At 44.2% G+C, this 23,975-nt stretch overlaps 1 protein-coding gene across 4 annotated transcripts in view; it reads left to right on the top strand.

Moving 5' to 3' along the window:
• The window catches only part of ACLY (ATP citrate lyase), a 44,904-nt gene extending 21,325 nt beyond the window's left edge, over positions 1-23,579 (top strand). For 2 of the 4 annotated variants that reach the window (XM_037886727.2, XM_043536772.1), the window contains exons 7-29: positions 631-761; positions 2,743-2,861; positions 4,119-4,255; positions 4,831-4,892; positions 5,704-5,821; positions 5,964-6,118; positions 7,421-7,511; positions 8,899-8,928; positions 10,728-10,869; positions 12,886-13,054; positions 13,676-13,780; positions 14,078-14,274; positions 14,467-14,548; positions 15,012-15,122; positions 15,773-15,900; positions 16,988-17,081; positions 17,821-17,975; positions 19,415-19,565; positions 20,566-20,709; positions 21,175-21,288; positions 21,830-21,912; positions 22,196-22,272; positions 22,690-23,579. In XM_037886727.2, the coding sequence (XP_037742655.1) occupies positions 631-761; positions 2,743-2,861; positions 4,119-4,255; positions 4,831-4,892; positions 5,704-5,821; positions 5,964-6,118; positions 7,421-7,511; positions 8,899-8,928; positions 10,728-10,869; positions 12,886-13,054; positions 13,676-13,780; positions 14,078-14,274; positions 14,467-14,548; positions 15,012-15,122; positions 15,773-15,900; positions 16,988-17,081; positions 17,821-17,975; positions 19,415-19,565; positions 20,566-20,709; positions 21,175-21,288; positions 21,830-21,912; positions 22,196-22,272; positions 22,690-22,784 (2,690 nt within the window). In that variant the 3' untranslated portion in view covers positions 22,785-23,579. The remainder of the gene's footprint in view (positions 1-630; positions 762-2,742; positions 2,862-4,118; positions 4,256-4,830; positions 4,893-5,703; positions 5,822-5,963; positions 6,119-7,420; positions 7,512-8,898; positions 8,929-10,727; positions 10,870-12,885; positions 13,055-13,675; positions 13,781-14,077; positions 14,275-14,466; positions 14,549-15,011; positions 15,123-15,772; positions 15,901-16,987; positions 17,082-17,820; positions 17,976-19,414; positions 19,566-20,565; positions 20,710-21,174; positions 21,289-21,829; positions 21,913-22,195; positions 22,273-22,689) is intronic. The other 2 variants (XM_037886728.2, XM_043536773.1) reach the window with 1 other exon arrangement.
• Positions 23,580-23,975: the final 396 nt, after the last annotated feature.

The following is a 23,975-nucleotide window of genomic DNA, read 5'->3' as shown; positions in this document are numbered from 1 at the left end:
TACATCTGAGATACAGACTGTATACTGCATGTGTTAGTTTCTAGCAGTATAATTGGCTGAGGCAAATAGAAAGTTTTGTTGGGTGAATCTTAGGTAAAGTCGGGGCCCTACACAGGAGGGAATCTATCATTTTCAGAAGATGTCTCTAGTGATGTAATTGGCCTTGTTTGGCTATAGAATACTCTGAATTGCTTAAAGAAAGCAGTGGAAAGATCCCTGCATGTTAAATTCTGTGCAAGCAGACTGCAGTTTTCATACAGGTTTTTAAAATTCTCTGTAGATTTTTGGTGTACTAATGTGTGTTCCTGATGGGTAACTTGTACCCATCGGGGGCAAAGTGGTCTGTGTATCAAACAGACACTCAGAATTTTGTGGTGTCCATTTGCCATGGATAGTGGAATTAGACCCTTCCTCTCCCCCCCCGCCAAAAAAAAGGGGGGGACTTTGAGATGGCTCTCTATAGAGGTGACCTTCACCAAAAGTCAATATTATAAAGAAAAAATCAAAGAGGCCACCACTCCTAATATAGAAAGCATCACAAAATATCCAGTTATTGGGGAATCCATATTGTTAATCCATGCAAAAGGATGTACAAGCAAAAGACTAACTCTGGTGTATCTCTTAATACAGTCGTGACTAAAGATGGCGTCTATGTTCTGGATTTGGCTGCAAAGATTGATGCTACTGCTGACTACATCTGCAAAGTGAAATGGGGGGATGTGGAGTTCCCCCCACCCTTCGGCAGAGAGGCTTATCCAGAGGCAAGTAAAGAATCCACCATTGCACAGTTAATGAGAAACCATTCTCCATATACATAGGTCAAAGTGTGCATGACACAGATAGGGCTTCCCTTTCTTATACAGCCCTCTCACCATAGTTCATGGTTTCTGACAAAGATGACCTGGTAAATACTAGATGTGGCCCATAGCTCATGGTAGTACTTACTTTGTTGTTCGCATAATGCCAGTAACAGTACTCTTAGCTATAGCCATTTTTCATCATTACATGGATCTTCCTTGGGCTGCTCTTCTCTTCTCTCTCATCTAGAATTTTTACCTTCCTTACTAACTGGAGGATCAAATTTAACTGCATTGAATTAAATGGCAGGTATGCTACTGTGTGTGGTGGGGTTTTTGTGTATTTTAATACTGTGCAAGTGTTGTCTGTGTTGGAAGGAAAGCCCCTGCCATGTTAGCTAACCATAGCTGTTTGCTGTGCCATATCATGCCGATGGTGCTTCTAGAGTCAATGGTCACTCAGCATTTCTGTTTATAATCCTCCCACACACACACTCAGGAGTTATAACTTGTGCAAAATCTCTCTGGGCTGAAGTTTGATGTGTTGATCCAAGAAGAGAATTTTCGTCTATCAGACTTTGAAATAAAATATTACCTCTGAAACCAGTTGCTGGCCTGCGAAGTCAAGAACAAGAAAAAATTGGGTAGGATTTTTCAAGTACCTTAGGAATACAAATTTCATTGAAGTCGACAGAACTTGTGCTTCGAAATTACTTAGGCACTTCTAAAAATCCTACTCCATATAGAGAGGCTACCAGCAGCATCCGAGATCGTTGGGTGTGGTGCGCGCACACTAATTATTATGCAAAAACTTCTTTCAGATGTTTGGGCTGGCACTTCTGGAAGACTTGTCTGTCATGCAGACCATTCATTTTAATAATCCTAATGATGCTTAAATTGGGAAAGGTTTTTTGTAATATGGCCAAGAAATCCATTTAGTTATTTCCCCTGCCATGTAACTTGCTGGGTGCCAACACTTAACTCAATTTGCTCTTTAATGGATTTGTTTAATTTCAGGCTGTCTGAATCGTCCCCCTGCAAGTCACTCTGAAGGTTATTACGTCTCTATGCTCATTGAGAATGTTAATGAACTCTCATTACAGTGCTTAGCATGCCTGGTAAAAGAACACAATGGCAAGCCAAATGATGGCTCTTCTCCATGATTAGATCTCTGGCTGCAGCTTAGTTAGAAAGTTTATAACCAAGGGTGTTTTGGTACCATCCTTCCCCTACTTTACATCACTGAAGGTCAGCAGAGAGATTTTGAAACAGTGGAGTTTGGCGTAAAGGACTGTTTGGGGAAAAATTTTTGCAATTGAGGCATGTGGGGACATGGAACCTGGGAGCTTTCAAAATTGAACATGGGCAGCAAAGTAAAATTCCCATCTTGAAGTGACAGAACAAATACAGACAGAAATTTAAACCACGGTGCAGCCCAGTCAAGTTATAACTGGCTCTGCATGACACTCACAAAGGTTCTTTACCTGCAGATGGGTGGTCTTAACTCCTACATGGTCAGGAGGAACGTGTCCAGTAACGAGACATTTTAAAACTGGACTGGACAAAGCCCAGGAGATCATATGGTAGAGAACAGCCCTGCCCTGCCTCTAAGGGGACAGGGTTAGATGAAACTGAGTAGCTTTCTTCCACTTCTGATTTCTAGGTTTCTGGATAGAAATACAAATAGATGGGTGTTGCCAAAGTAGGTGACTAACTGTAGCCTGGTGTCCAACAACAAGAATTAAAAGGCACTAGAACATATGTGGTGGGCCTGACTTTCTGAAGTTCTGAGCACCCACAATTTCAGTTTAAGTCAAGGTGAGCTGCAGGGGCTCAGCACCTCTGGAAATCAGGCCCAGTCTCCCTAACCCAGCCTGCTCCACACGGAGTGCTGTCCTCTACCAAAAAAGAGGGGGACTTCCAAAACGTTTGTCTCTGTCTGCAGGAAGCCTATATCGCTGATCTGGACGCAAAGAGCGGAGCCAGCTTGAAACTGACTCTTCTCAACCCCAAGGGGAGGATCTGGACCATGGTGGCTGGAGGAGGCGCATCTGTGGTCTATAGGTACCAAGCACATGTTTCTATAGGGGACAGAGGACTCTAACCCCAGAGAGCTGCCATTGGAAAATAATTGATGCAGCTTTTGGGAAAAAAGGAGTTTTCCCAGTGCCAGCAACTCCCAAGCCATGTGTGCTTGGGAGTAGGGGTGGCTAGAAAACAAAAAATCGGTTTTATGAAAAATTTTGAGGTTTTTACAACCAAGGCCTGTCTCATTTTTTTCACAAAAAGGTTTGAGAGAGACCGCAGAGTAGCCAGTAGCCCTGTGGTTAGGGCACTCATTTGGGATATGGGATATCCATGCTTAAGTGTCCAGTCTACCTGAGTGAGATGAGGGAATTAAAGCTGGGTCTCCCAAATCACAAGTGAGTGCCTAACGCCGTGCTATTGGCTATTCTGCGGCAGGTCTCTCTTTTCTTTTCTTTTCTTTCTTTCTGATTTTGATCAGAAATTCTATCCTGGACCTGAGAAACCTTCCTGATAAAAACTTAGTTGAAACTGATGCATTTCATCAAAACCTAAACTTTTTGTGGAATTAACATTTTCCAGTGAAAAAAGTTTTGTTGAAAAACTCCTAACCAGCTGTATTTGGGTCCTGTTTAGAGCCAGGACCAGCTGCCATGAGGCATCCCCTTTCAGGGTGCAATATGTTTGTGTCCTTGTTACATACCAAATACAATTTAATTCGGGGAGGTAGGTAAACCTATGAAGCGTGCTTTAAGCAGTGCTCTCAGGAGAGGAATCCAAACCCAACTTAAAGGACTGCCCCCTGGCCACCTCCCCGTGGCCTTCTTCAAAACCTCTCTTCCCATCTCCAGCTTGAGGAATGCAGTCTTGGCTGAGGCAATCTCTAGCATGCTCCTAGATGTTGCTGAGGAGCCTCCAGCACCTCCCAGACTCTGCTAGGGCTTTTCTGACCTCTGCCTGGTTGTGAAGTACCTCTGTGTTTTGGAAGGGAAGAAGCTAGTTGAATGTTATGTTTAAAGCAGTGACTTCCTCGTGGTGGTCATTGGTTTATTTTGTTGTGTCTTCTGTCCCACAGCCTCACATCTCAAAGGGCTTCCCCTCACCTCTGGGAAATGTATTTGGGATTAATCATAGTAAGCGTCATGTGGAAAGCCTCTTTGTTTTCAGGATATAGTCTGGCCACTCTAACTCCTTCTGACCACCACCTCTAACCCTGCTTCCTCCACCTGAGTGTTTGTGAAGTGCCTTTGAAGAATATTTAGCATTTCCAAGTGATCTTTTGTGTCTTCCTTACAGTGACACCATTTGTGACCTGGGGGGTGTAAATGAACTGGCAAACTATGGGGAATACTCTGGAGCCCCTAGTGAGCAGCAGACCTATGACTATGCTAAGACCATTCTCTCCCTCATGACTCGGGAGAAGCACCCAGAGGGTAAGAAAGGACATCTGAGATTCTGACTCTAGAGATTGCAGTCAGATCTGTTACAGGAACTCTTCCAGAGCAGTCGAAGGAGCTCAGCTATCCAGTTGTAGCAGCAAAAACACTGAACAGATTTGAGCTGCTATCATGTTTGGATGTCTGAACAGCTTACTGAGCTGTGGCATAGCCTCCCGAAGCAAGCAGTAGAAGCTCCATCACATGGGATGTTCAAAACATTAGACAATGTCTTATTGTGGCCTGTTAGGATGGATGATTGGCACCTAATGGGTCTCCTCCCATGAAAGTTAGAGACGACAAAAGCCAGTATCTTTGGAATGGTAAATGATACAAGTTTGGACCATCTGGCTCTTATCAGAAAACTTTTTGCTTCGCTGTTGCAGGCACAAATCCCATTTCTTATCAAACATCTCCCATACTCTGGCTAGCCATTCTGTACAGGGCTGTGGTTAGTAGCCAGAACTGAGAGACCCTTTGACTGTGTCTGCCACCTCCTAAGCAGCTTAACACTTAAGAGTGTCCTGCCAGTGTTCTAACAGCTGTTTGTTGTTCTCCTCTTTTTCCCTAAGGTAAAATCCTGATAATTGGAGGCAGCATTGCTAACTTCACCAACGTGGCAGCCACCTTTAAGGTAGCATATGATTCTGAAACACGAGGAAATTTGTATCCTGTTGGGTATCAACACACTTCCATACTCCCAACTGGTCTCCTTTTTGGCAGTCTCAGCAGAGAGACTAAGGACTGAGTAATTTCCCTCTGCTCCACAGACACTGTCTATCTGGACCGGGGTTGGAATATGTGTTGGGGAGGGAGGCTGCATGATGTGATTCTTGCATTGCTTATGCAGTACTATTTCCAAGAGTACTTAATTCACTCGGCAGAGTGAAGGAAAGGCTGCACGGCTGCACAGAGGACCCAGGTGTGATGCCTAGTCTCTCACTCCCTGGGCCGGCAGGAGTTCAGGATTAATGCTCTGCACCATAGCGCATTAGACCCTATCCAAAAAGAAAAGGAGTACTTGTGACATCTTAGAGACTAACAAATTTATTTGAGCATAAGCTTTCGTGGGCTATAGCTCACTAACACGGCTGCTACTCTGAAACCTATGCAAACCCCAGTCTCTCATGCCCCAGTATAGACAGGATTGACAGGCACTGCAGAAACAAGCCACTTGGGAAGGTGTTCAAGAGTGCCCCCTTCTGGCCAGTTATGGAGTGTGTCTCATGGACTCTGATCCAATACAACGATAACTGTGGTTTTCAAAGACTTGGAGTATAAAGCAGGAGAAGGTGTTCTGAATTCCAAGAGGGATGTGGAAGGTTGGAGAGAGGTCCTCTCTCTCCCACCTTCCACATCCCTCTTGGAATTCAGAACACCTTCTCCTGCTTTATACTCCAAGTCTTTGAAAACCACAAACAGACACCCATATGTTCTGTTTTTAGGGTATTGTGAGAGCCATTAAGGATTACCAGGGCCCTTTGAAAGAGCATGGGGTGAGGATCTTTGTGCGGAGAGGAGGCCCTAACTACCAGGAAGGGTTGCGCGTCATGGGTGAAGTGGGTAAGGAAACTCAAGCAACCACTTAAGCTTCATTTACTTTGTTGTCGTTTTCTTTCTTCAAACCTTGACACTTGGCCTCATTGGAGAATCAGTTGAGTCTTTTTCCCAAGCCTGATTAGGTTTTGTGTGTGCTTGTGTGCAGGAAAAACCACCGGGATCCCGATCCATGTCTTTGGGACAGAGACCCACATGACAGCCATTGTAGGCATGGCGCTCGGCCAGCGACCTATACCTAATCAGCCTCCTGCAGCAGCCCACACTGCCAACTTCCTCCTCAATGCCAGCGGTAGCTCTTCTGTGAGTTTTCCAGCCACGGGGATCTTCTTTGTTCTTCTCTGTTTGAAGGAATCGCTGTAAACCCTTTTTTAGAAAATAGTGAGAAGAATGACAGCAGGGTTCTAATCCCCCAGAGTCCAATGGAAACTTCTTGCAGGGGACTTTCCTCTGTGGACTGGTCAGGTTTAATGCAATAAGACTTTCAGGGCTGGCTGTCCCCTTGCTTTTGCTGTCCTAGGCCATATCCATGCTGTGCTTGAAACGCTTTTGGCTACAACTTATTGTAATCTGTACAGCATGATCTGTCCAACACCAAAAGTAAATCTCTTCCCAGGGAACTCCTGGCAGCAGTAATCCTGATTAAATTCATATTCAGCTAACCCGTATCACATTCCTCTAAGCATAGGGAGTTGGCTCTCTTAATAGAGGAAATGTCGGTTACAATTTCTTCTCTCGGATTGGGGTGCTTTTTGTCTTTCAGCCCTGAGAACATTGCCAGGGAAGCTTAATACATAGTTAAAATACTCTGCAATGCTCAGTAAACTAGAGTAGGTTGTCTCGCTGTAGATCCATGCTCTGACTTTAATTTATTTTATGGTTTAAATCCAATATTAAAAGAATTAGTTATCTATGTGAAAAGTGACATGTGCAATATGAACCTTTTTGCCTGCTGTAACTTAGGGTATGATCCAAAGCCCACTTCAAGTCAATGGAAAGACTCCCAATGACTTCACAGGGCTTTCGATGGGGCTCCTACCAAATACAAACTGGCCCCATTTCACAGCTGGTGTGACTTCCTTGTCCCATTTTTTTCCCCACAAGCCTCGAATACAATCCAATAAAAAACTACTTAAAAATGTGGCATTACCTCTTGGGAACCCGTCTAATCCAGACTCCCAGATGTGTGGGGGTTTTACAGCCTGTGGAGTCCTGGCATTACTCTGCATTAGGTGTAAGAAAAGGCACAATTTGAACAACGTTTGTGCCTGTTTCCACCCATCTAGCCAATCTTGCAGTGAATCCTCCTAATAACAAACTGGTGATGTCTCAAACGCAGGAATGTGATTTTCAGCACCAAATACAGTCTCCAGTGGGTCATCTTGCAGCTGGGGTGAATGCATCACTTAGAAACACAGCCCCTTACTACCCTCCAGAGGTGGGGGTGGCATCTGAAACATTTGATTCCAAAATTAATTTTCTTCCATTTTTTGTGGAGGATACACACTGCCAAAGTCCGTTGCTAGCTCTCAAGAAGTAGTGCATCAGGAAGCCCCATTCTGCTGTGTCCTCTCTTGCTGACCCTGCTCCTGGGTTCTCTTTCAGACACCAGCACCAAGCAGAACTGCCTCGTTTTCTGAGTGCAAACCTGATGGGATTGTTCCAGCCAAGAAAGCAAAGCCCACGACGCCCCCTGGTAAGCCTGGGGTTCTGATGGATCGTGAACAGCACTGCTTTCTCACCCTTCCTTCTCTGGCTGCCAGTTGTTGCAGGAGTGAGTCCCAGTGCCTACTCTTGCCCTCCACCACTTTCCAGCCTGGCATAGGGGAGGACAGTCTTTGCTACCCATATTTGTGGATAATGAGCAAGAATCTTGCTGTAGCTTGGATGTAGCTGTTTTTTAATAGTTGTCACTTCGAGTCCCCCTAGATTATAAAAGATGAGTCAGAGTTGTCTTTGATTCAGGATGTGTCCTCCCGGGTAAATAGCTAAACTTGAGAATTCCAGCTTTTTCAGCTCATGTTATGTAGGTGTAGCCAAGAAGTAGAATATTCTCCAGGTTGGTAGGGGTTGGGTTTTTTGTTTTGGTTTGTGGTGTGTTTTGTTTTTTTTGTTTTTTTTTTTTTTTGATGTGCTCAGATAGTAGGCTGTTGGAGGCCACATAAGTACCTAAAGACATTCCCTGCATATGGATCTTCCTGGACTAATGCCATTTGCACGTTTGTTGAAAACCTTGCTAGTGCAATAGAGGTCATGGCCTAGTTCATGAATCTGATAACATCATGGGTTTTCATTATGGTTTTTCATGGTTTCTTAATTCAGACATCTGGGAACTCTCTCTGGCTTGACACTATAGTTTTGGACATACTTGTTAGAAACTTCTGCAGAGAAGGGCTTGGCTTATGACTGGAAGCTAATAGCAGAGTTGGGGATAGGGAGCTGGTTTGTGAAAGATGGTCAGATTCTTGGTTTTCTTCCTCAAATTTGAAGGAGATGCTGACCTTGTTATATATGTACAGAAAAGTGAATGATTTTGGTGAGACTAAGTCCTGTTCCTAGTAGGTCAGATCACAAGAGCCAGGACTGCTATCATAGTTAGTACTAGCTGGAAATTCTATGGGCAGTCGTAGCAAAGAGGTTGAAAATTAAATGGATTGTGGAGACTGTAACGTGTCTTATAATGCTGAGGGCTGCGCTGCTTGAGCCTGAAATATATCCACATTGGGCTGACCAAAGATTCTTGGGTGGTGAAATTACAAGTTTGATCTCCAGTTATCTGGAAGGCAGATGTTTTGACTTCAGTTCTTTGGAGCTGCTGGTATCATGTCTTATCGCATTGGGGCAACCTAGCAATTTTTTGTTAATATGCTTATTTTCCTCTGTATTTTTAAAACACTCCATCTAGTGTGCCCTCTTGCTTTTCAGCGTTTGCTGTTAATGAAAAAGCTCTGTGTGGGGCAGGGAGGGCACAATCTAACCAACTCACCAGGCACCCTGATGGGCTGTCAGGGCTGACAACAGCCAGAGTTCTCTGTTCCATCAGTTGTGTCATATTGTTGCATTGGTGATTCTCTCTTTAACAGATTCAGCCCCAGCTTCAAGACCTGTGCAAGGTAGGACACGTGTGACTAGCTGAATGTGTCTCGCCTTGCTGACAGCTGACTTTTTTTTTTTCCTTCCCCTCCATTTTCTCTCTCCAAAAGTTTGCAGTGTTGCCTGGCCCTGCACCTCTTCCCCTCTCCCCTCCCATGCAGCCTCTGTAGCACAGCACCACTCTAACTTTTCAGCTGTTTTTGAAACGCAGATCTGATGCTCATTTGTTCCAGGGGCGGTTGTCTTATGGGGGACGGAGACAAATTTCAGGCCAAAAGAAGAGAGCTTATTAGGGGGAAGATGTGAATGAATGAGCAGGTGCCTGGTTTAACGCAGGCACACTGCGAAAGGTTTGATTCTCTTAAAAACCCAGATATTATTAGGAAGATTTTGATGTTTATTTTACTGAGAATCAGGTACTAGTGTGTTTTTTAAAAAAACACTATTTGTATGCTTAAATGGGTGCATAGTAATGCAGATACCATCTGTCTGTGTTTGTGATTCATGCAAAGTGCAGAGGACAGTCTTTTGGATCAACCCCAAGTTGTGGTGGCTTCACATTTAAGCATGGGCTTAGTTCTTACTGAAGTCATGGGTCTTAAGCGTGTTTCTAAGCCCTTTGCTGAATGAGGATGGACTGCCGGGTCAGGGCCTAACTGAAGTTAGAAACGATTGCCCTAATATGGCATAGCAGCAAGGTGCGGGGGCCTAGCTCCACTGTCTCATGGCAGTGACAGCAAAGACTCCAGAGTTCTAATTCTGGCTCTGCTGCTGACCTGCTGTGTGGCCTCAACTAAGTCACATTAGCTCTCTGGGCTTCTGTCCCTGTTTCATAAAGGGTGGTAATGACACCTCCTGGAGAAGTATAAAGACACAAATGCCAAGGATTTTTTTATTTGTTTTCGGACTAAAATTGTTTTGAGATGTGAGCTAAGAGCAACCAGTCTGAATTAGCAGTCTGTATGCTCATGGGGATGGGGAAAATTGTGAATTTAACAAAAGGAGCAGGGTGGTATCTTATAATGCAGGTAAATAGCATTAAGGATTCTACAAAGCCAGAAAGAACCTAGCTGGGTTTTCAGTTCCAGGCTGTCAGGCGTTGTTGCTGAGGAAGAATCTTCAGACTTTTAGTTTGGAGTTCGGTGAGGAACCCAAAATGTCACTTTTAGCAAAGAGTCCATCCTCACTCGCTACAGAGCTGCCTTTTCAATGAGTTTGGTCCCAGAAGCCAGGTTCTGTCACCTTTACATTCCTGGGACAGTCAGTCACTTCTTGGATTCTGATCTCCAAACAGAACTGAAAACCTAGTCTGAGTTTTGTGAAGCTCCTTTGCTTTGTTCCTTGTTTCCTGCTTTTTCCTCCCCATTTCCTGCTCTCCCACTTCGAAAACTCGATCGATGGGAAGTCCAGCCCCTGTGGCCCTCTTAGGTCACAGGCCACATGCAAAATATGGGCTTTAGAATGATGCATTTGAGCTCTCTTCAGCTCCAAGAATAAATCTATAAATCCAGTTTGGGGGGGAATGGCTGGTATATTTGGGGGCATGGGAGAAGGAAGCAGTTTTACCTCTTCCTCCTCTCCCCTGTTTGTGAAGCTGAAGTGTGGCTATTCTATTGAAAACTCTTGGAAAGGCTGCTTCAGCTGCAGTTTCATCTTTCTCTTGGATGATGTGTCTGCTACTTCCTGCAATGCAGCCCGTGGGTTCGGCGTGGGGGAAGTCGCTGAATGTGGAAACTTCTCAGCAGCTGTGTGTATAAAGTGCTGCATTACAGCTTTTGGGCACAGATTTATGTGGGGGGGTTGGTTTTTCTTCGAACAGGTAAAGCCACAACCCTGTTCAGCTGTCACACCAAGGCTATCGTTTGGGGGATGCAGACACGAGCGGTGCAGGGCATGCTGGACTTTGATTATATCTGCTCCAGGGATGAGCCTTCGGTCACTGCCATGGTTTATCCATTCACGTAAGTGTCCTGTATCCACCATGTAGTTTTCCTGACTTCCCTTATCTCCCTTCTCTGATCTGTCCACTGGCTTTCTCCCCTTCAAGCTCCCTTTTATTTCTCAAGTCTTTGCCCAGCTCCATCCCACCCTATATCTATGATAATACATTCTCCTACACTCCAACCTGCCACCTAAGTGGTTTTCCCAACTACTCCCTCTGTCTCCCTTGCCACTCCTTACTATAGGCCGTGTCTGTGAAATGGCTTGGAACAACCCCACAGTTCATGTTTACGAGGTTCCATCTCTCTCTTTCAAAGAATTCCCAAATGTACAATGGCCACGCTACACTGGAATGTAGGAATTACCACACCATATAAGACTACTGGTCCATCTAGCCTAGGGTCCTGTCTTTGAGTGTGGCTCTTTGTCTCCTTTAAGCTTTCTTTGGGGCAGGAACGTGCAGTTCCTTTAGCCTGACATCATGAACACTTAGTGCCTTATTTATAACTTTCTTTTTTAATCCATTGACCTTAGTGTTGAATCCAGCATCCGGGATTTGTTTAAAATTTCCTGGGATCCTTCAGCTGCTTCACCAGTCAAACCGAAAGTGCCAGACATTGCTTTGTTCGTTCTGCATCTTGTATAGCTTAAACTCTCTGGACCAGAGTGTCTCCCAGCTATATTTGTAAGCTACCTAGCACAATGGGGTCCCAATCCTCATTGGGACTTTTGGATGTAATCATGATAGTTAATCCTGCAGACCTTGTTTAATCTCTTTTTCAACTGCGCTACATCTGCGTGGCTCCCTGTAGGATGTGGCTTTTCTGGTGCATGGTGCCGACGTGCTGCCTAAGCTGCCGAGTCCTCCGACTGAATTGCACCTAGGAGGGGCTTTCTCCCGGAGGGAGGGAGGGAGATGTGACAAACTCTTCACTGAGCAGGGTGGGTGGCAAGGAAGAGAATGAGAGAGTGGCTGTTGATCTGTTTGTCTGAGAAAGCTCCCTTAAGGGTTGTTTGCTGCTGTTTTGTTTGTTTTTCTACGAATCTGATACGAGGAGTACATATCACTGTCCTTCAGTGAATTCCTCCTCCACCCTTTGTCAATCAGACACTCCACAGTGTTAGTTTTAGACTTCGATCATGAGGATTATATCTCTGGAATCCCTTCTGGGTGAAAAGCACTTTACACACTCTAAATGCAGGCATAGCGTCACTTTCTGCTGAAATGCAGCCACTTGGAACTTGGCAGCTGTTATGAGGAAGCAGCAATGTGGCAGCAAAGTTTAAGACCAGAAATGAAGATGTATCCTGTACCTAACTGAGTCTGCAGGGGGAATTTAGGTTGGGAAAATGTAATGGCCAGAGGTGGAATTTGGCCAAGACGCTCAGGATCTTTAACTCCCAGCGTGATCCGTACCACTTGGTTCAGCAATCTGATTCCAGCTGTACAATCTGTCTTGATTGCAGAGAATGACCTCTCTGAATGAAGCTTTTACTGGGGTGCATCTCCTTGTTGTGTCTGGGTGGTAAAATCCCCCTTTCATGGAATGGAAATTTAGCCAACCCTCACTCTGCCACCGTGTTTGTCAGGCATGAGGATGCCAGTGCCATGTGCTCTCTTCCAATTCCCCATTCCTTCTGACTTGTATTTGTCAAATAGCCATTAACACATCATTTCTAAATGTCTTTATTTATTGTTTCTTTACCTTGCTTTGTCTATCCAGCTTCTGGCAGAATTGAGATCCTGTTTGCTAACTTCACTGTGGAGCTTATCCTTGCTAGGTGATCCTGCTTTCCTTTACCCTCTCTGTCCCGTCAATCCAGCTTCCTCCATATGCTTCTCTGTTTTATACACTGCACACCTGCCTGCTATTGGCTCTTACTACCTTTACCTCTCTCCTGAGATCTGAAAAGCCAACCTGACCGTGTCTGGGAACTGTGTTTTGCTGACACATTCCTGTGCCTGCAGCACTGTGTAGCCATGTCTCTTTGCAGCAGTGTGAATGATCAGGTCTGTCTCATCTTGGTGTTCATAGTGGCGATCACAAGCAGAAATTCTATTGGGGCCACAAGGAAATCCTGATCCCTGTTTTCAAAAACATGTCTGATGCCATGAGGAAGCACCCAGAAGTAGATGTGCTGATCAACTTTGCATCTCTACGGTCTGCTTATGACAGTACTATCGAGACCATGAACTTTCCACAGGTGAGTTGGGAATCAGCAGAGGTCCAAGCAGTAGAGGATGCTCAGGCTAATAATACCAGGGAGACACTATTTTAGAACCACAGTGTTAGCAGAGTGTTTTGAGGTCCATGAAGAACTCAGCTGAGTCTACAAGTGGCCTGTGAGCTGTAGAAGGGGTACCAAGGGTGTAGGACAACCTTTTGACTAGTGCTGTATTATAAAGCTATGTCTTTAATGGATTTTTGAGGCATGTGGAATAGGGAGTCAGCTCCCATCTGCCTGGTGAGGACAACTAGATGGGACTGGACTCTCCCTTTAGGACATAACAGCACTACTCTTTTTAATTGAAGAATGGCGGGGATAGCTCTTGAACAATGCTACTGGTGTTGTCTTCACAGCATTATCATCCCAGGCTGTTCCCGGGACTCAAAACTGGGCCCTTTCACAAGATAGCACCCAGCACTAACAACTAGACAGCTCAGCTGTGCGCTCCGAGAAACGCTTGATCTTGCCGTGGCCAGTGTTGTGTTATAGAACGTTCTTACCTTAAATAATTCTGTCTGCTGCCTTCCCTAGAATTTGTCAAGCTGTTGACTGCTGGAAGTTACTGAGTGAGTGTGTTTTCTCTATCTTGTGCTGCAGATCCGCACCATTGCCATCATTGCCGAAGGCATTCCAGAGGCACTGACACGCAAACTAATCAAGACTGCTGACAAGAAAGGGGTTACTATAATTGGGCCTGCGACTGTAAGAAATCCGCTATGGCGCTTCCTGCCCACGCTCCTTCATACTTGTTTTCAGATCAATATTCCTTACGGGGGAAAAATATATATTAGAATCTATTTCAAATTCTTGTTTGTAATATACTATAAAGCACAGAGTCGTTCCCAGTTTGAAGGTCGTTATGAAGCAAGCAATTCTATTGCTGCCTTCCGTTTGTAGAAATCCTGGCAGAAGCAGCCTGCTCTGCAGACACGTCTCTATGCTGCTCAGCTTCCATGTGTGTTTATGAAGGGCCTGACTCTTTCTTCCCTCTTCCTGTAGGTTGGTGGGATCAAACCTGGATGCTTTAAAATAGGCAACACGGGGGGTATGTTAGATAATATCCTGGCATCAAAACTCTACCGGCCTGGCAGTGTGGCCTATGTTTCCCGCTCTGGAGGAATGTCCAATGAGCTCAACAACATAATCTCCAGAACCACAGATGGGGTCTATGAAGGTGTGGCTATTGGCGGGGACAGGTGGGAACATGTCTTTGTTTCTTCCAGTGCCTGACTCAAAAACATCCTGGGTCTTTTAAAAGTTGTTGGGTTTTTTGTTTTGTTTTTTTTCCATGTTTTAAATTAACCTGTCTCTTCTCAGAAACATTTTGTATAAAATTTTAAAATAAATAAAAGCTCAACTTCCTTTCACTTCCCCTCTACTCCACCCAGATATCCTGGATCAACTTTCATGGACCATGTATTACGCTATCAGGACACACCGGGAGTGAAAATGATTGTGGTGCTGGGGGAGGTGAGTTAAACCCATCTGCTCCTCTGGCCAAACGTTCTCTGGAAACTTTGTTTCTTTGTAATACAAGTTCTTACAGCCTTGGGTGAGAGAGAGCTGAATCAGCTATAGGAACGTCCAATAACGATTGCAGATGCGCTGTTCATCTTAGTAGCAGATGTCTCTTCCTGTTGAAAGAGTGAATCTTTTCTTGTTCCTTTTTTGAAATACTACTTCACAGTAGGAACATCGAGCCCAGAATAGGCCCTCAGAGTCCTTTCCATTTTTTTTTTTTTAAAAAAAAAAAAAGCTATTTCTGGAGATTAAGGGAGGCTTGATTTTTATTTTACAAGCATATGGCTCTGTGTATGAGATGTGGCAAAAAAGGGGATTTCACTTAGAAATATTGCCCTGCTTTTAAAAACTGACTTCTACAGAAGTACATAAGCTTGAACCCAGTCAAGCTACTCTTTGTTTCTCTTTGCAGATTGGAGGCACAGAAGAGTACAAGATCAGCAGGGGTATTAAAGAGGGCCGCATCACTAAGCCTGTTGTCTGCTGGTGCATTGGTACCTGTGCCACAATGTTCTCTTCAGAGGTATATGCATAGACTGTGCGTGTAAAATATGCGCACTTGGGAAGGGGGGGTCACTTCCTTGCATTGCACCCAAACTTTTCCAGACGTCTGTCGTCATTAGCAGTCTGCATGCATGGATGTGGAAGTTAACAAATCCCTAAACGATAGTAGCATCCTATATTTCTGCAGTACATTTCATCCAGAAAGATCCCAAAGGATTCTGTGCACACAGGGATTGCCATGAATGTCCTGAGTTGGAATGTGGCAGCTGTTTAATGGCACATAATGGTGTACTTCAGTTTAGGAAAGGGGAATGAGGAAGATACAGCTTCCATGTAAAAATGCTGGGGGCAGGGATGTAGAGGAAAAGAATGTAATTAGCCACACTGTAATAATATAGCTTCCAGATTAGATAATGCTTTGTGCCTTGGAGCATTAACAAGTGAGGGTCAGGGTCTGTGCTAGTGTCTGAAGTAATGAAGCTGAATAGAAAGTTGATAATGACCATATGCATTACCACTTCTTCTCCAGTCAAGTTGGTTTCCTTCCTAAAGCTTGTGGAGTTCCTTTTAGTCCACTGGTTTCTAATCCAATATCTGGCTCTATTTTCTGACTCTTTATCAGCAAGTAGATGACTGGATCTCTTGGTGCTTTCTCTCATCATTTAATAGGTGCAGTTCGGCCATGCGGGGGCTTGTGCCAACCAGGCTTCTGAAACTGCTGTTGCAAAGAACCAGGCCCTGAAAGAAGCTGGTGTATTTGTTCCCCAGAGTTTTGATGAGCTCGGAGATGTAATTCAGTAAGTGATATGAACAGGGCACCCTGAACATAGTGGTGTTTGCAGAGGATAGGAAACCACAGGGGTACTACCTCTTGTCAGGGTTCTTTCCCCACTCTGAACTCTAGAGGTACAGATGTGGAGACCTTCATGAAAGACCCTCTAAGCTTATTCTTACCAGCTTAGGTTAAAAACTTCCCCAAGGTACAAACTTTGCCTTGTCTTTGAACAGTATGCTGCCACCACCAAGCGTTTTAAACAAAGAACAGGGAAAGAGCCCACTTGGAGACGTCTTCCCCCAAGCCCTACACACCCCCTTCCTGGAGAGGCTGAAGAATAGTATCCTAACCATTTTTGTTACAAAATCATCAAAGATCCAAACCCCTGGATCTTGAAACAATGGAAAAATCAGTCAGGTTCTTAAAAGAAGGATTTTATTTAATTAAAAAAAAAGGGGGGAAGGTAAAAATCATCTCTGTAAAATCAGGATGGAAAATACTTTACAGGGTATTCAGATTCAAAACACAGAGGATCCCCCTCTGGGCAAAACCTTAAAGTTATAGAAAACAGGAATAAACCTCCCTCTTAACACAGGGAAAATTCACATAAAACAAAAGATAAACTAATCCGCCTTGCCTGGCTTACCTCTACTGGTTGCAATATTGGAGACTTGGATTAGGATGGGTTGGAGAAGATGGATTTCTGTCTGGCCTCTCTCAGTCCCAAGAGAGAACAACCACATAAACAAAGAGCACAACAAACCCCCCGCTCCCCAAGATTTGAAAGTATCTTGTTCCCTTATTGGTCCTTTGGGTCAGGTGCCAGCCAGGTGAGCTGAGCTGCTTAACCCTTTACAGGTAACAGGATGCTGCCTCTGGCCAGGAGGGATTTTATAGCACTGTATACAGAAAGGTGGTTACCCTTCCCTTTATATTTGACACCTCTAAACTGGTAGGGGAGATGCGATAACCTTGCTTTGTGAAAACACTTCTATTCATACTAGGTCTTTCAATATATATCTGAATTTTGGACCACAACTGCTTCTCTTGAGCCCCCTTAGAAAACTAAAAATGATCTGGTGTCTGTCTCTTGTTCCCCCTCTGCCTAGGTCTGTGTATGAAGATCTCGTTTCCAAAGGAGTGATCGAACCGGCCCAGGAAGTGCCTCCCCCCACTGTACCAATGGACTATTCTTGGGCAAGGGTAGGTTGTGTATCTTGCCATCCAGTTTCTTGAGAGCCAGCTGGGATGTTTGCTGAGATTTCAAATTGTTTGGGAGATTTTAGTTAAAACTATTATCTGAGGGAAGACAGTGGAAGGTATATGTGTCATGCCATCTGATGCTGTCCATGTACTACTTCAGTGATTCCCAGATGAAGCAGAGGCACCAAAAGCTTCTCTGACCTACATTGCTGGAATTATCCATTAGGGCTCCCAGACTCTTCAACAATAGGTACTGCATGGTGCCAAGGTAATCATTCCACATTTTGCCACCAATGGCTTTGTCGCCTGACAATCTGGTTACAGATGTTTCACTCCCAACAGCATGTATGCTGGGCCCGGGATTCTCATGACTTTAGCGGGGCAACGTTATACCAAGAAAATGCAGTGTGATGGAGCAATGTCTTGATGCTGGGATAATGCAGAGATCTTAAAGCATGGGCTCCATAATATTACCTGTAGAGCGGGGTATTGAGGGTGTAGCTTCTATACCAGGTAGCAGATGACGCCAAAAAAGTAGGCAAGACACTGTTAAGCTACCTTGTATTGGACTAGAGAAAAGCGATTCCTCTTGGCTTAATTCAGGTACTGGATAAAGAGCAATCACTGTCATTATTTGCAGAACAGTTTGGTTTGTGGGGGGAGGGAGAGCCAGGGTGAAGGGTGTCCCTTATTTCTAAGCTGGATTGGATCAGTCTCATCTTTCTGTTCCATCCTTCAGGAGCTGGGTCTGATCCGGAAGCCAGCTTCTTTCATGACCAGTATCTGTGATGAGAGGGGCCAGGAGCTGATCTATGCTGGGATGCCTATCACTGAGGTCTTCAAAGAGGAAATGGGAATTGGCGGGGTCCTGGGCCTGCTCTGGTTTCAGAGGAGGTGAGGCTGCTTTTTGGATGCTCTTGAGTCCTTTTGGCTTCAAACTTAGCTTGTGTAATAGGGATTAGGCACAGATGTAACTCAGTCTCTCCGTGGTCATAAGGAAATACCAATTGTACAGGAAATACCCTCCCAATATCTGCTCCCCTCTGAGAATATATCATACACTTCTCTGACTTTGAGGAGGGGGGAATTCCATAAACATGGTGGAGCACTGAGGAAATCCCTTTGTGTTAGTTCTGTTACCCCTCTCTCTCGGCCCTGTTTTATGGCCACCATCCTTCAGCACAAAGAGACTGGACAGGGCTATCTGCAGAGCCTATAAAATGTGTTACCAATGTGCAGGGAACTTTCTGAGTGGCAAAGATACTCCCCCTCCTTGCCTGACCCCCAGCTGTGGGGGAACACACTTCCTGCACAATACTCTCCTCTCTGGCTGGTCCAGGGGCCAAGGAACTAAGAACGGGACGAGAACTTAATTTCCCACATAACAATATTGAGTGAAACCACTAGGCCACCAGGTCAGCCAACTCAATGTGCCTGCTGAATGATCCCAGATTTAAGGGGATTTGGTGTTGCCAGGAATCTGGATGTGAACTGGAAATGTGCAGTTAAGATGTAAAAAATGCAAGTTTGGGCCCAGATTTTCAAAGGTGGGGATAATAGGTGGGCCCACAAAAATGGACAAGTGCCCAGAGACACCTGAATTTGTTTGTGTCTTTGTTGGCACATTTATTGCAACTTCCTCTAAAAATCATGTCCTTGCTGTGCAGTGCAGGAGATGTCACATGCAGTAATTCCCTCAAACACCATCCACTAACAGATAGTCATGATAAAATAGTCTTACACAATTCCTTTTTCATTCCAACACATGCAAGACAACCCCAGCTAACACTGAGTGAATGCTCGTGAGTATGAGTGGATGTCCAAGGTGGCATCCATCAGCCTGTAAGTTTGGACTCTGTGACACAGAGGTGTTAAATGTACTTGGTTTTCAGCTGTGGAGACCTAGGTTCAAATCTTCGCTTTAGCCCAGAGAGCCAATTCTATAATGAAACAGCTGTCCATAGGGGGAAAAGAAATTGCATAGTCCCTATTTCATTCACGCCCCTTGGGTTTAAATCACTGATCAAATGGCCAGAACACTGCAGCCATTAGACTATCTGGGAAATACACCACTGTACAAAGCATTGAGTGCACTAAGCAGAGCTATAAAACCAGCTTTTTTTCTAGCAAGCTCAGATAATTCAGGGAGACTTTCTGGGCTCTGAGACCCAACATTAGGTATGATCCTGCATCTCCTTTCAAGTTCTCCGCTTGTTTTAGTGTGTGGATGGGAGAGAGCCTTATTATCTAGTATGAAATAGAGATGCATGGTCTGACCGTGTTGATTTCTTCCTATTAAGTAATGTCACCCATCTCTCTTTCCCATCCCCCAGGTTACCAAAATATGCCTGTCACTTCATTGAGATGTGTTTGATGGTAACCGCAGATCACGGTCCTGCCGTATCGGGAGCCCACAACACCATTGTCTGTGCAAGAGCTGGGAAAGATCTGGTCTCTAGTCTCACCTCAGGCCTGCTCACTATTGTAAGCATTTCACATCTGATACATTGTCTTTCTCCTTACTATACAATCTGATTTTTACTTCCACTCCGTAGCAATAGTGACCTGGCAGCAAGTCAGAACTTGGCATGACTTCTGTGCCATAGACAAGCCTGAGAGCCCCGCTTACTCTTTCATCAGTTGTCCTCCCCTAATTACGCTGTCATTTATTAAAACCATTGGCTTTATGTTAAATCCAATACTAACGAGCAGTAGCTGGGGAGATACATTAATGAAACTGGATCATGTTAAAAGCCACTGGAAAATATTTGTGTGAATTGGATCCCTTCATCTCTAGGTCACTAGTTTAAATCCAACCCCAGAAGGGTAGTGACCAAAAGGTGACAGCTGTTTGACGTTCCTTTATGTGAAATGTGTTTTGGGTCTAGGTTTATTTTGTGTTTGTCTGCATCACAAAAAAATACCATCACTATTAGCACTAACTGGCCCCTTTTTATTGGGCATCTCAGGCTATGTCTACACTACTGTGGTAAGTCAACCTAAGTTAGGCAAGTCCAGCTGTGTGAATAACGTAGCAGGAGTCGATGTAGCTTAGGTCGACTTTCTGCAGTGTCTGCGCCGCACTGGGTCACCGGGAGACACTCAACCGGAGAGCAGTCTGCCATCCATTTAGCAGGTCTTCACTAGACTCACTAAATTGACCCTGGGTGCATCTATTGCCAGAGTGTCGTGGGATTGTATAGACATAGCCTCAGAAGTGACCAAGAATTAAATGGGCCTTTTAATTTTATTTGCCTTTTTGTCCCTAGAGGTAGGTCTCCTCTCTAGTTGTTGTTTACAGTTGGCCAATGAATCCCAACTGGCTCTTTATCGTGGACTCCTACATAGTCTAATCCTGCTTTCACAATATCCCTGTTGTAGGTATGGGGGGTGCTATGGGAGAAGGGCTCTGGTTCATGCACCTATTGTAACATGCAACCGTAGAAATCTTTGCTGGAGTTCAACTTGTGTATGTTGGGCACAGGGAGACCGATTTGGTGGTGCATTGGATGCTGCAGCGAAGATGTTCAGTAAGGCCTTTGACAGTGGTATTATCCCTATGGAGTTCGTCAACAAGATGAAGAAAGAAGGGAAACTGATCATGGGCATTGGACACAGGGTCAAATCAGTAAGTAACTTACCTTGTTTTAATAGGGTGGGGCTTTCTCCTCTGGGAGAGGAAAATGAATAGAAGAAAAAGCAAGTAGAGGAAGGATGGCAACTTTTAGAAGTGGTTTCTGGACTAATCCTTAAAATAAATCACTGACACACTTCTGTTAGGCGGTATTTGGATACTCGGGTGACATGTCAGCAGTAGAGAGAGCAGTTCAGCATTAAGTAGTTACTTTGACAGCCCTTAACACTTTTCATCTCTTACAGTTCAGTATTTGGTCTTCTCCATTCACAGGTTTTACAAACTTAAATAGATTTAATTTCTAAATTAAGTACATTTTAAAAAAAAAAAGCTATAAGGACAATTTAATTACCTTGGCTGCAAACAAAAGGCGCATTTGAGTTGATAGGTACAGTAAGATGTGCACTCTTACATGAGTGTCTGGCTGTTACTGCAAATAATGTGTTCTTAAACTTGCAGATAAATAACCCAGACATGAGAGTTCAAATTCTCAAGGACTACGTGAAGCAGCATTTTCCTGCTACCCCACTGCTGGACTATGCACTTGAAGTAGAAAAAATTACAACTTCCAAGGTAAAACACCCCCACTGCATTTTTGTTCTCTACTACCTTGAAGAAAAAAAATCTTTCGGGGTCATTGTTGGAGTTTTGTTCTAGGTTTTTTAACTGGAGAGGGAGTAATGTATTGGTGCTCATAAAAGCCAGAGAGACACAGCACCAGCTCGGAGCCAGGCACATCTACAGGATATGCTGTGGATGAAGTGAGCCTTATACACCAGGAGATCTTGCCAGCCAACGATAGCCCACAGCATTCTACAGAGCAGCCTGTGACTGCGCTCCTCATTTTAATAAGGAGGCGTAGTCTGCAGAGATGCTGGGTCCTAGCAGAAGTCGACCTTGAACTGGGTAGAGCCGCATGCAGATGAAGAGGGGGAAGTCCCCATCATTCAAATTGACCCTGGCTGTCAGGCAGATTGTCAGACTAGACCTCTGTGTTACAAAGTTTGGGTGCCCCTTATTGCATGCAGCCTCTAAAGCATACTAAGGCCCTTTGTGATGAAAGTTGCCAGATAAGTGAGAGTTACTAACAGTTAACATTTTTCACTTTCTTCAGAAACCAAATCTTATCCTGAATGTGGACGGCTTTATTGGAGTCGCCTTTGTTGATGTTCTCAGGAACTGTGGCTCCTTCACCCGGTAAATACTGCCGTATCTTCTCTAGCTGCTGTATGAAGTTGGGGAGAAAGGGTAAAATCCTGATGCCATTGATGTGATGTGAGTTTTCCCACTGCCATCCAATGGGGCCAGGATTTTATCTGACATTTGCAAGGCAAGGCACCCTGCAGTAGCCTGGCCTCTCTGCGAGGGGAAGATTTCCAGGAGAACTGGGCCTTGAATTTGCATTGGAAGTGGTTTAGAGCTGCTCTGAGAGCCATTGTACCAAGTACCCTGTTCCCAAGAATTTTGGTTTTTATTGCAGGGAAGAAGCAGATGAATATATTGACATCGGAGCCCTCAATGGCATCTTTGTGCTTGGCAGAAGTATGGGGTTCATTGGTAAGTTGTTTGTTTTTGTTTTGTTTTTTCACATGCACCCAAAAGCCCTATTGTGATGTTCCCCATCATCACAACCAAAAGACAGCTCATACAAACCCCTTCATTTTTCACCCCAGTCCTGACTGCATGTGGTGCATCAGCCACACTCCCACCCCAGGAGAATCTGCTGGGATCCTCTCAGTGCTGGGGTTTTTTTAAGCTACTGGATGGGTAACTTCTGAACAATAGTTAAGATTCTCACCCATCCCCCTGGAGCTTGTAGTCATACCCTAAAACAGGAGTAACTGGATCTCATGCTTCAGGGTAGAAGATGATCACTTGTGGGGCCAGGAAGGGACCTAACAAGTTTCAAGGCAAGGTCAGTCTAGGAGGAATGGAAATTTTGATTGCTGCATGTAAAAATCACTTTCATTCCAGGACACTACCTGGATCAGAAGAGGCTGAAACAAGGTCTGTACCGTCACCCGTGGGATGACATCTCCTATGTTCTACCAGAGCACATGACTATGTGATAGCCAGTAGCATTGCTTCAAAACAGAGAAGCAAGTTGCCTGCATGGAAAACAGTTACACGTGGGACTTAAATGAAAAGGCCATAGGTTTATAGAAATCAAGAACTACTGTGCAAAGCAGCTGTTCTATAAGCATAGAAACTGAAGCAAATAAAACCAAAAGTGTGATATTCCATATGCTACCTGCTGTATTTCATGCTGGAAGCAGCTGAACTTTCTCTTCTCCCCTGCCTCTTTTAATTTTTCTACTCGTTTTATTTTGTGTGTTTTCTGACAAGATTTTAAGGTTTTGCGGGGGAGGGGTATGTGTGTTGCTCATGGACACAGCTGCTTTTGACTTGAACTAGACATGTTAGCTTGAAAATAAGCTGTAACCTTCCTGACAGAAGAAGGAACCAAAACCTGAAGAATATTGTTCCCCATCAGCTATGAGTTGGGGTTCTCTTATAGGTTGTTTTTCAGTTTTGTTTGCTTTGTGTTTACCTCCATAGACAATAATATCTTATGTAGTGGGACCATTGCTGATATAGCCAATGCCATTCAAACTCTGGTGTAGTAATTTAAAATGTAAAGTTGTAACACATACTCTTGGTAAAACTGTGAAACTACCTGTATTGTGTTTTTCTATATTTACACAGCCACCTTATTACTTACAGGAAATGCTGGCCCCCTACATTATCTACATATGCAAGATGCATATTTAGTGGGCCATTAATTATAGTCACTATAATAACTTCAGCATCCTACTTGTCTCTGTATTATTGTAACCTAACTTAAATAAACAATATGTTAATAATTTTTAGTGGGTTTTGTATTTTCTCAGTGCTGGCACCTTGAGATTTGTTTGTACTGAATCTTACCTTATGCAGGGAAATAGAATACTTTAAAACACTGGGTTACCTGCATTGTGCAGATGTAGAATTTCTGTCTGTCTTCAGGTTTTCTTTTTGAAGATCAGGCCTTTTAGCGTCTCCAACTGGGCACCCCAAATCAGTAGCCACTTCTGAAAGTTTGGGCCTTAATGTGTAGCAAATGGCCAAAATCATACACATGACAAAAAAACTGCTAATATAAGTATCTAGATAAACTAGGCAGAAATAGGCAAGGTCTTACAGCATGAGTTAAGATGTGAGGGGTGGGGGGAGAAGGTCAACATACCTTTCTGCAATTTGTTTAATTAAGGGACTTTAAT

This window comes from Chelonia mydas, chromosome 27 (assembly GCF_015237465.2).
Source record: "Chelonia mydas isolate rCheMyd1 chromosome 27, rCheMyd1.pri.v2, whole genome shotgun sequence".
NCBI classification, from domain to species: domain Eukaryota; kingdom Metazoa; phylum Chordata; order Testudines; family Cheloniidae; genus Chelonia; species Chelonia mydas.
Note: the sequence above shows the minus strand (reverse complement) of the source record. Positions and strands in the feature narration are given on the sequence as shown.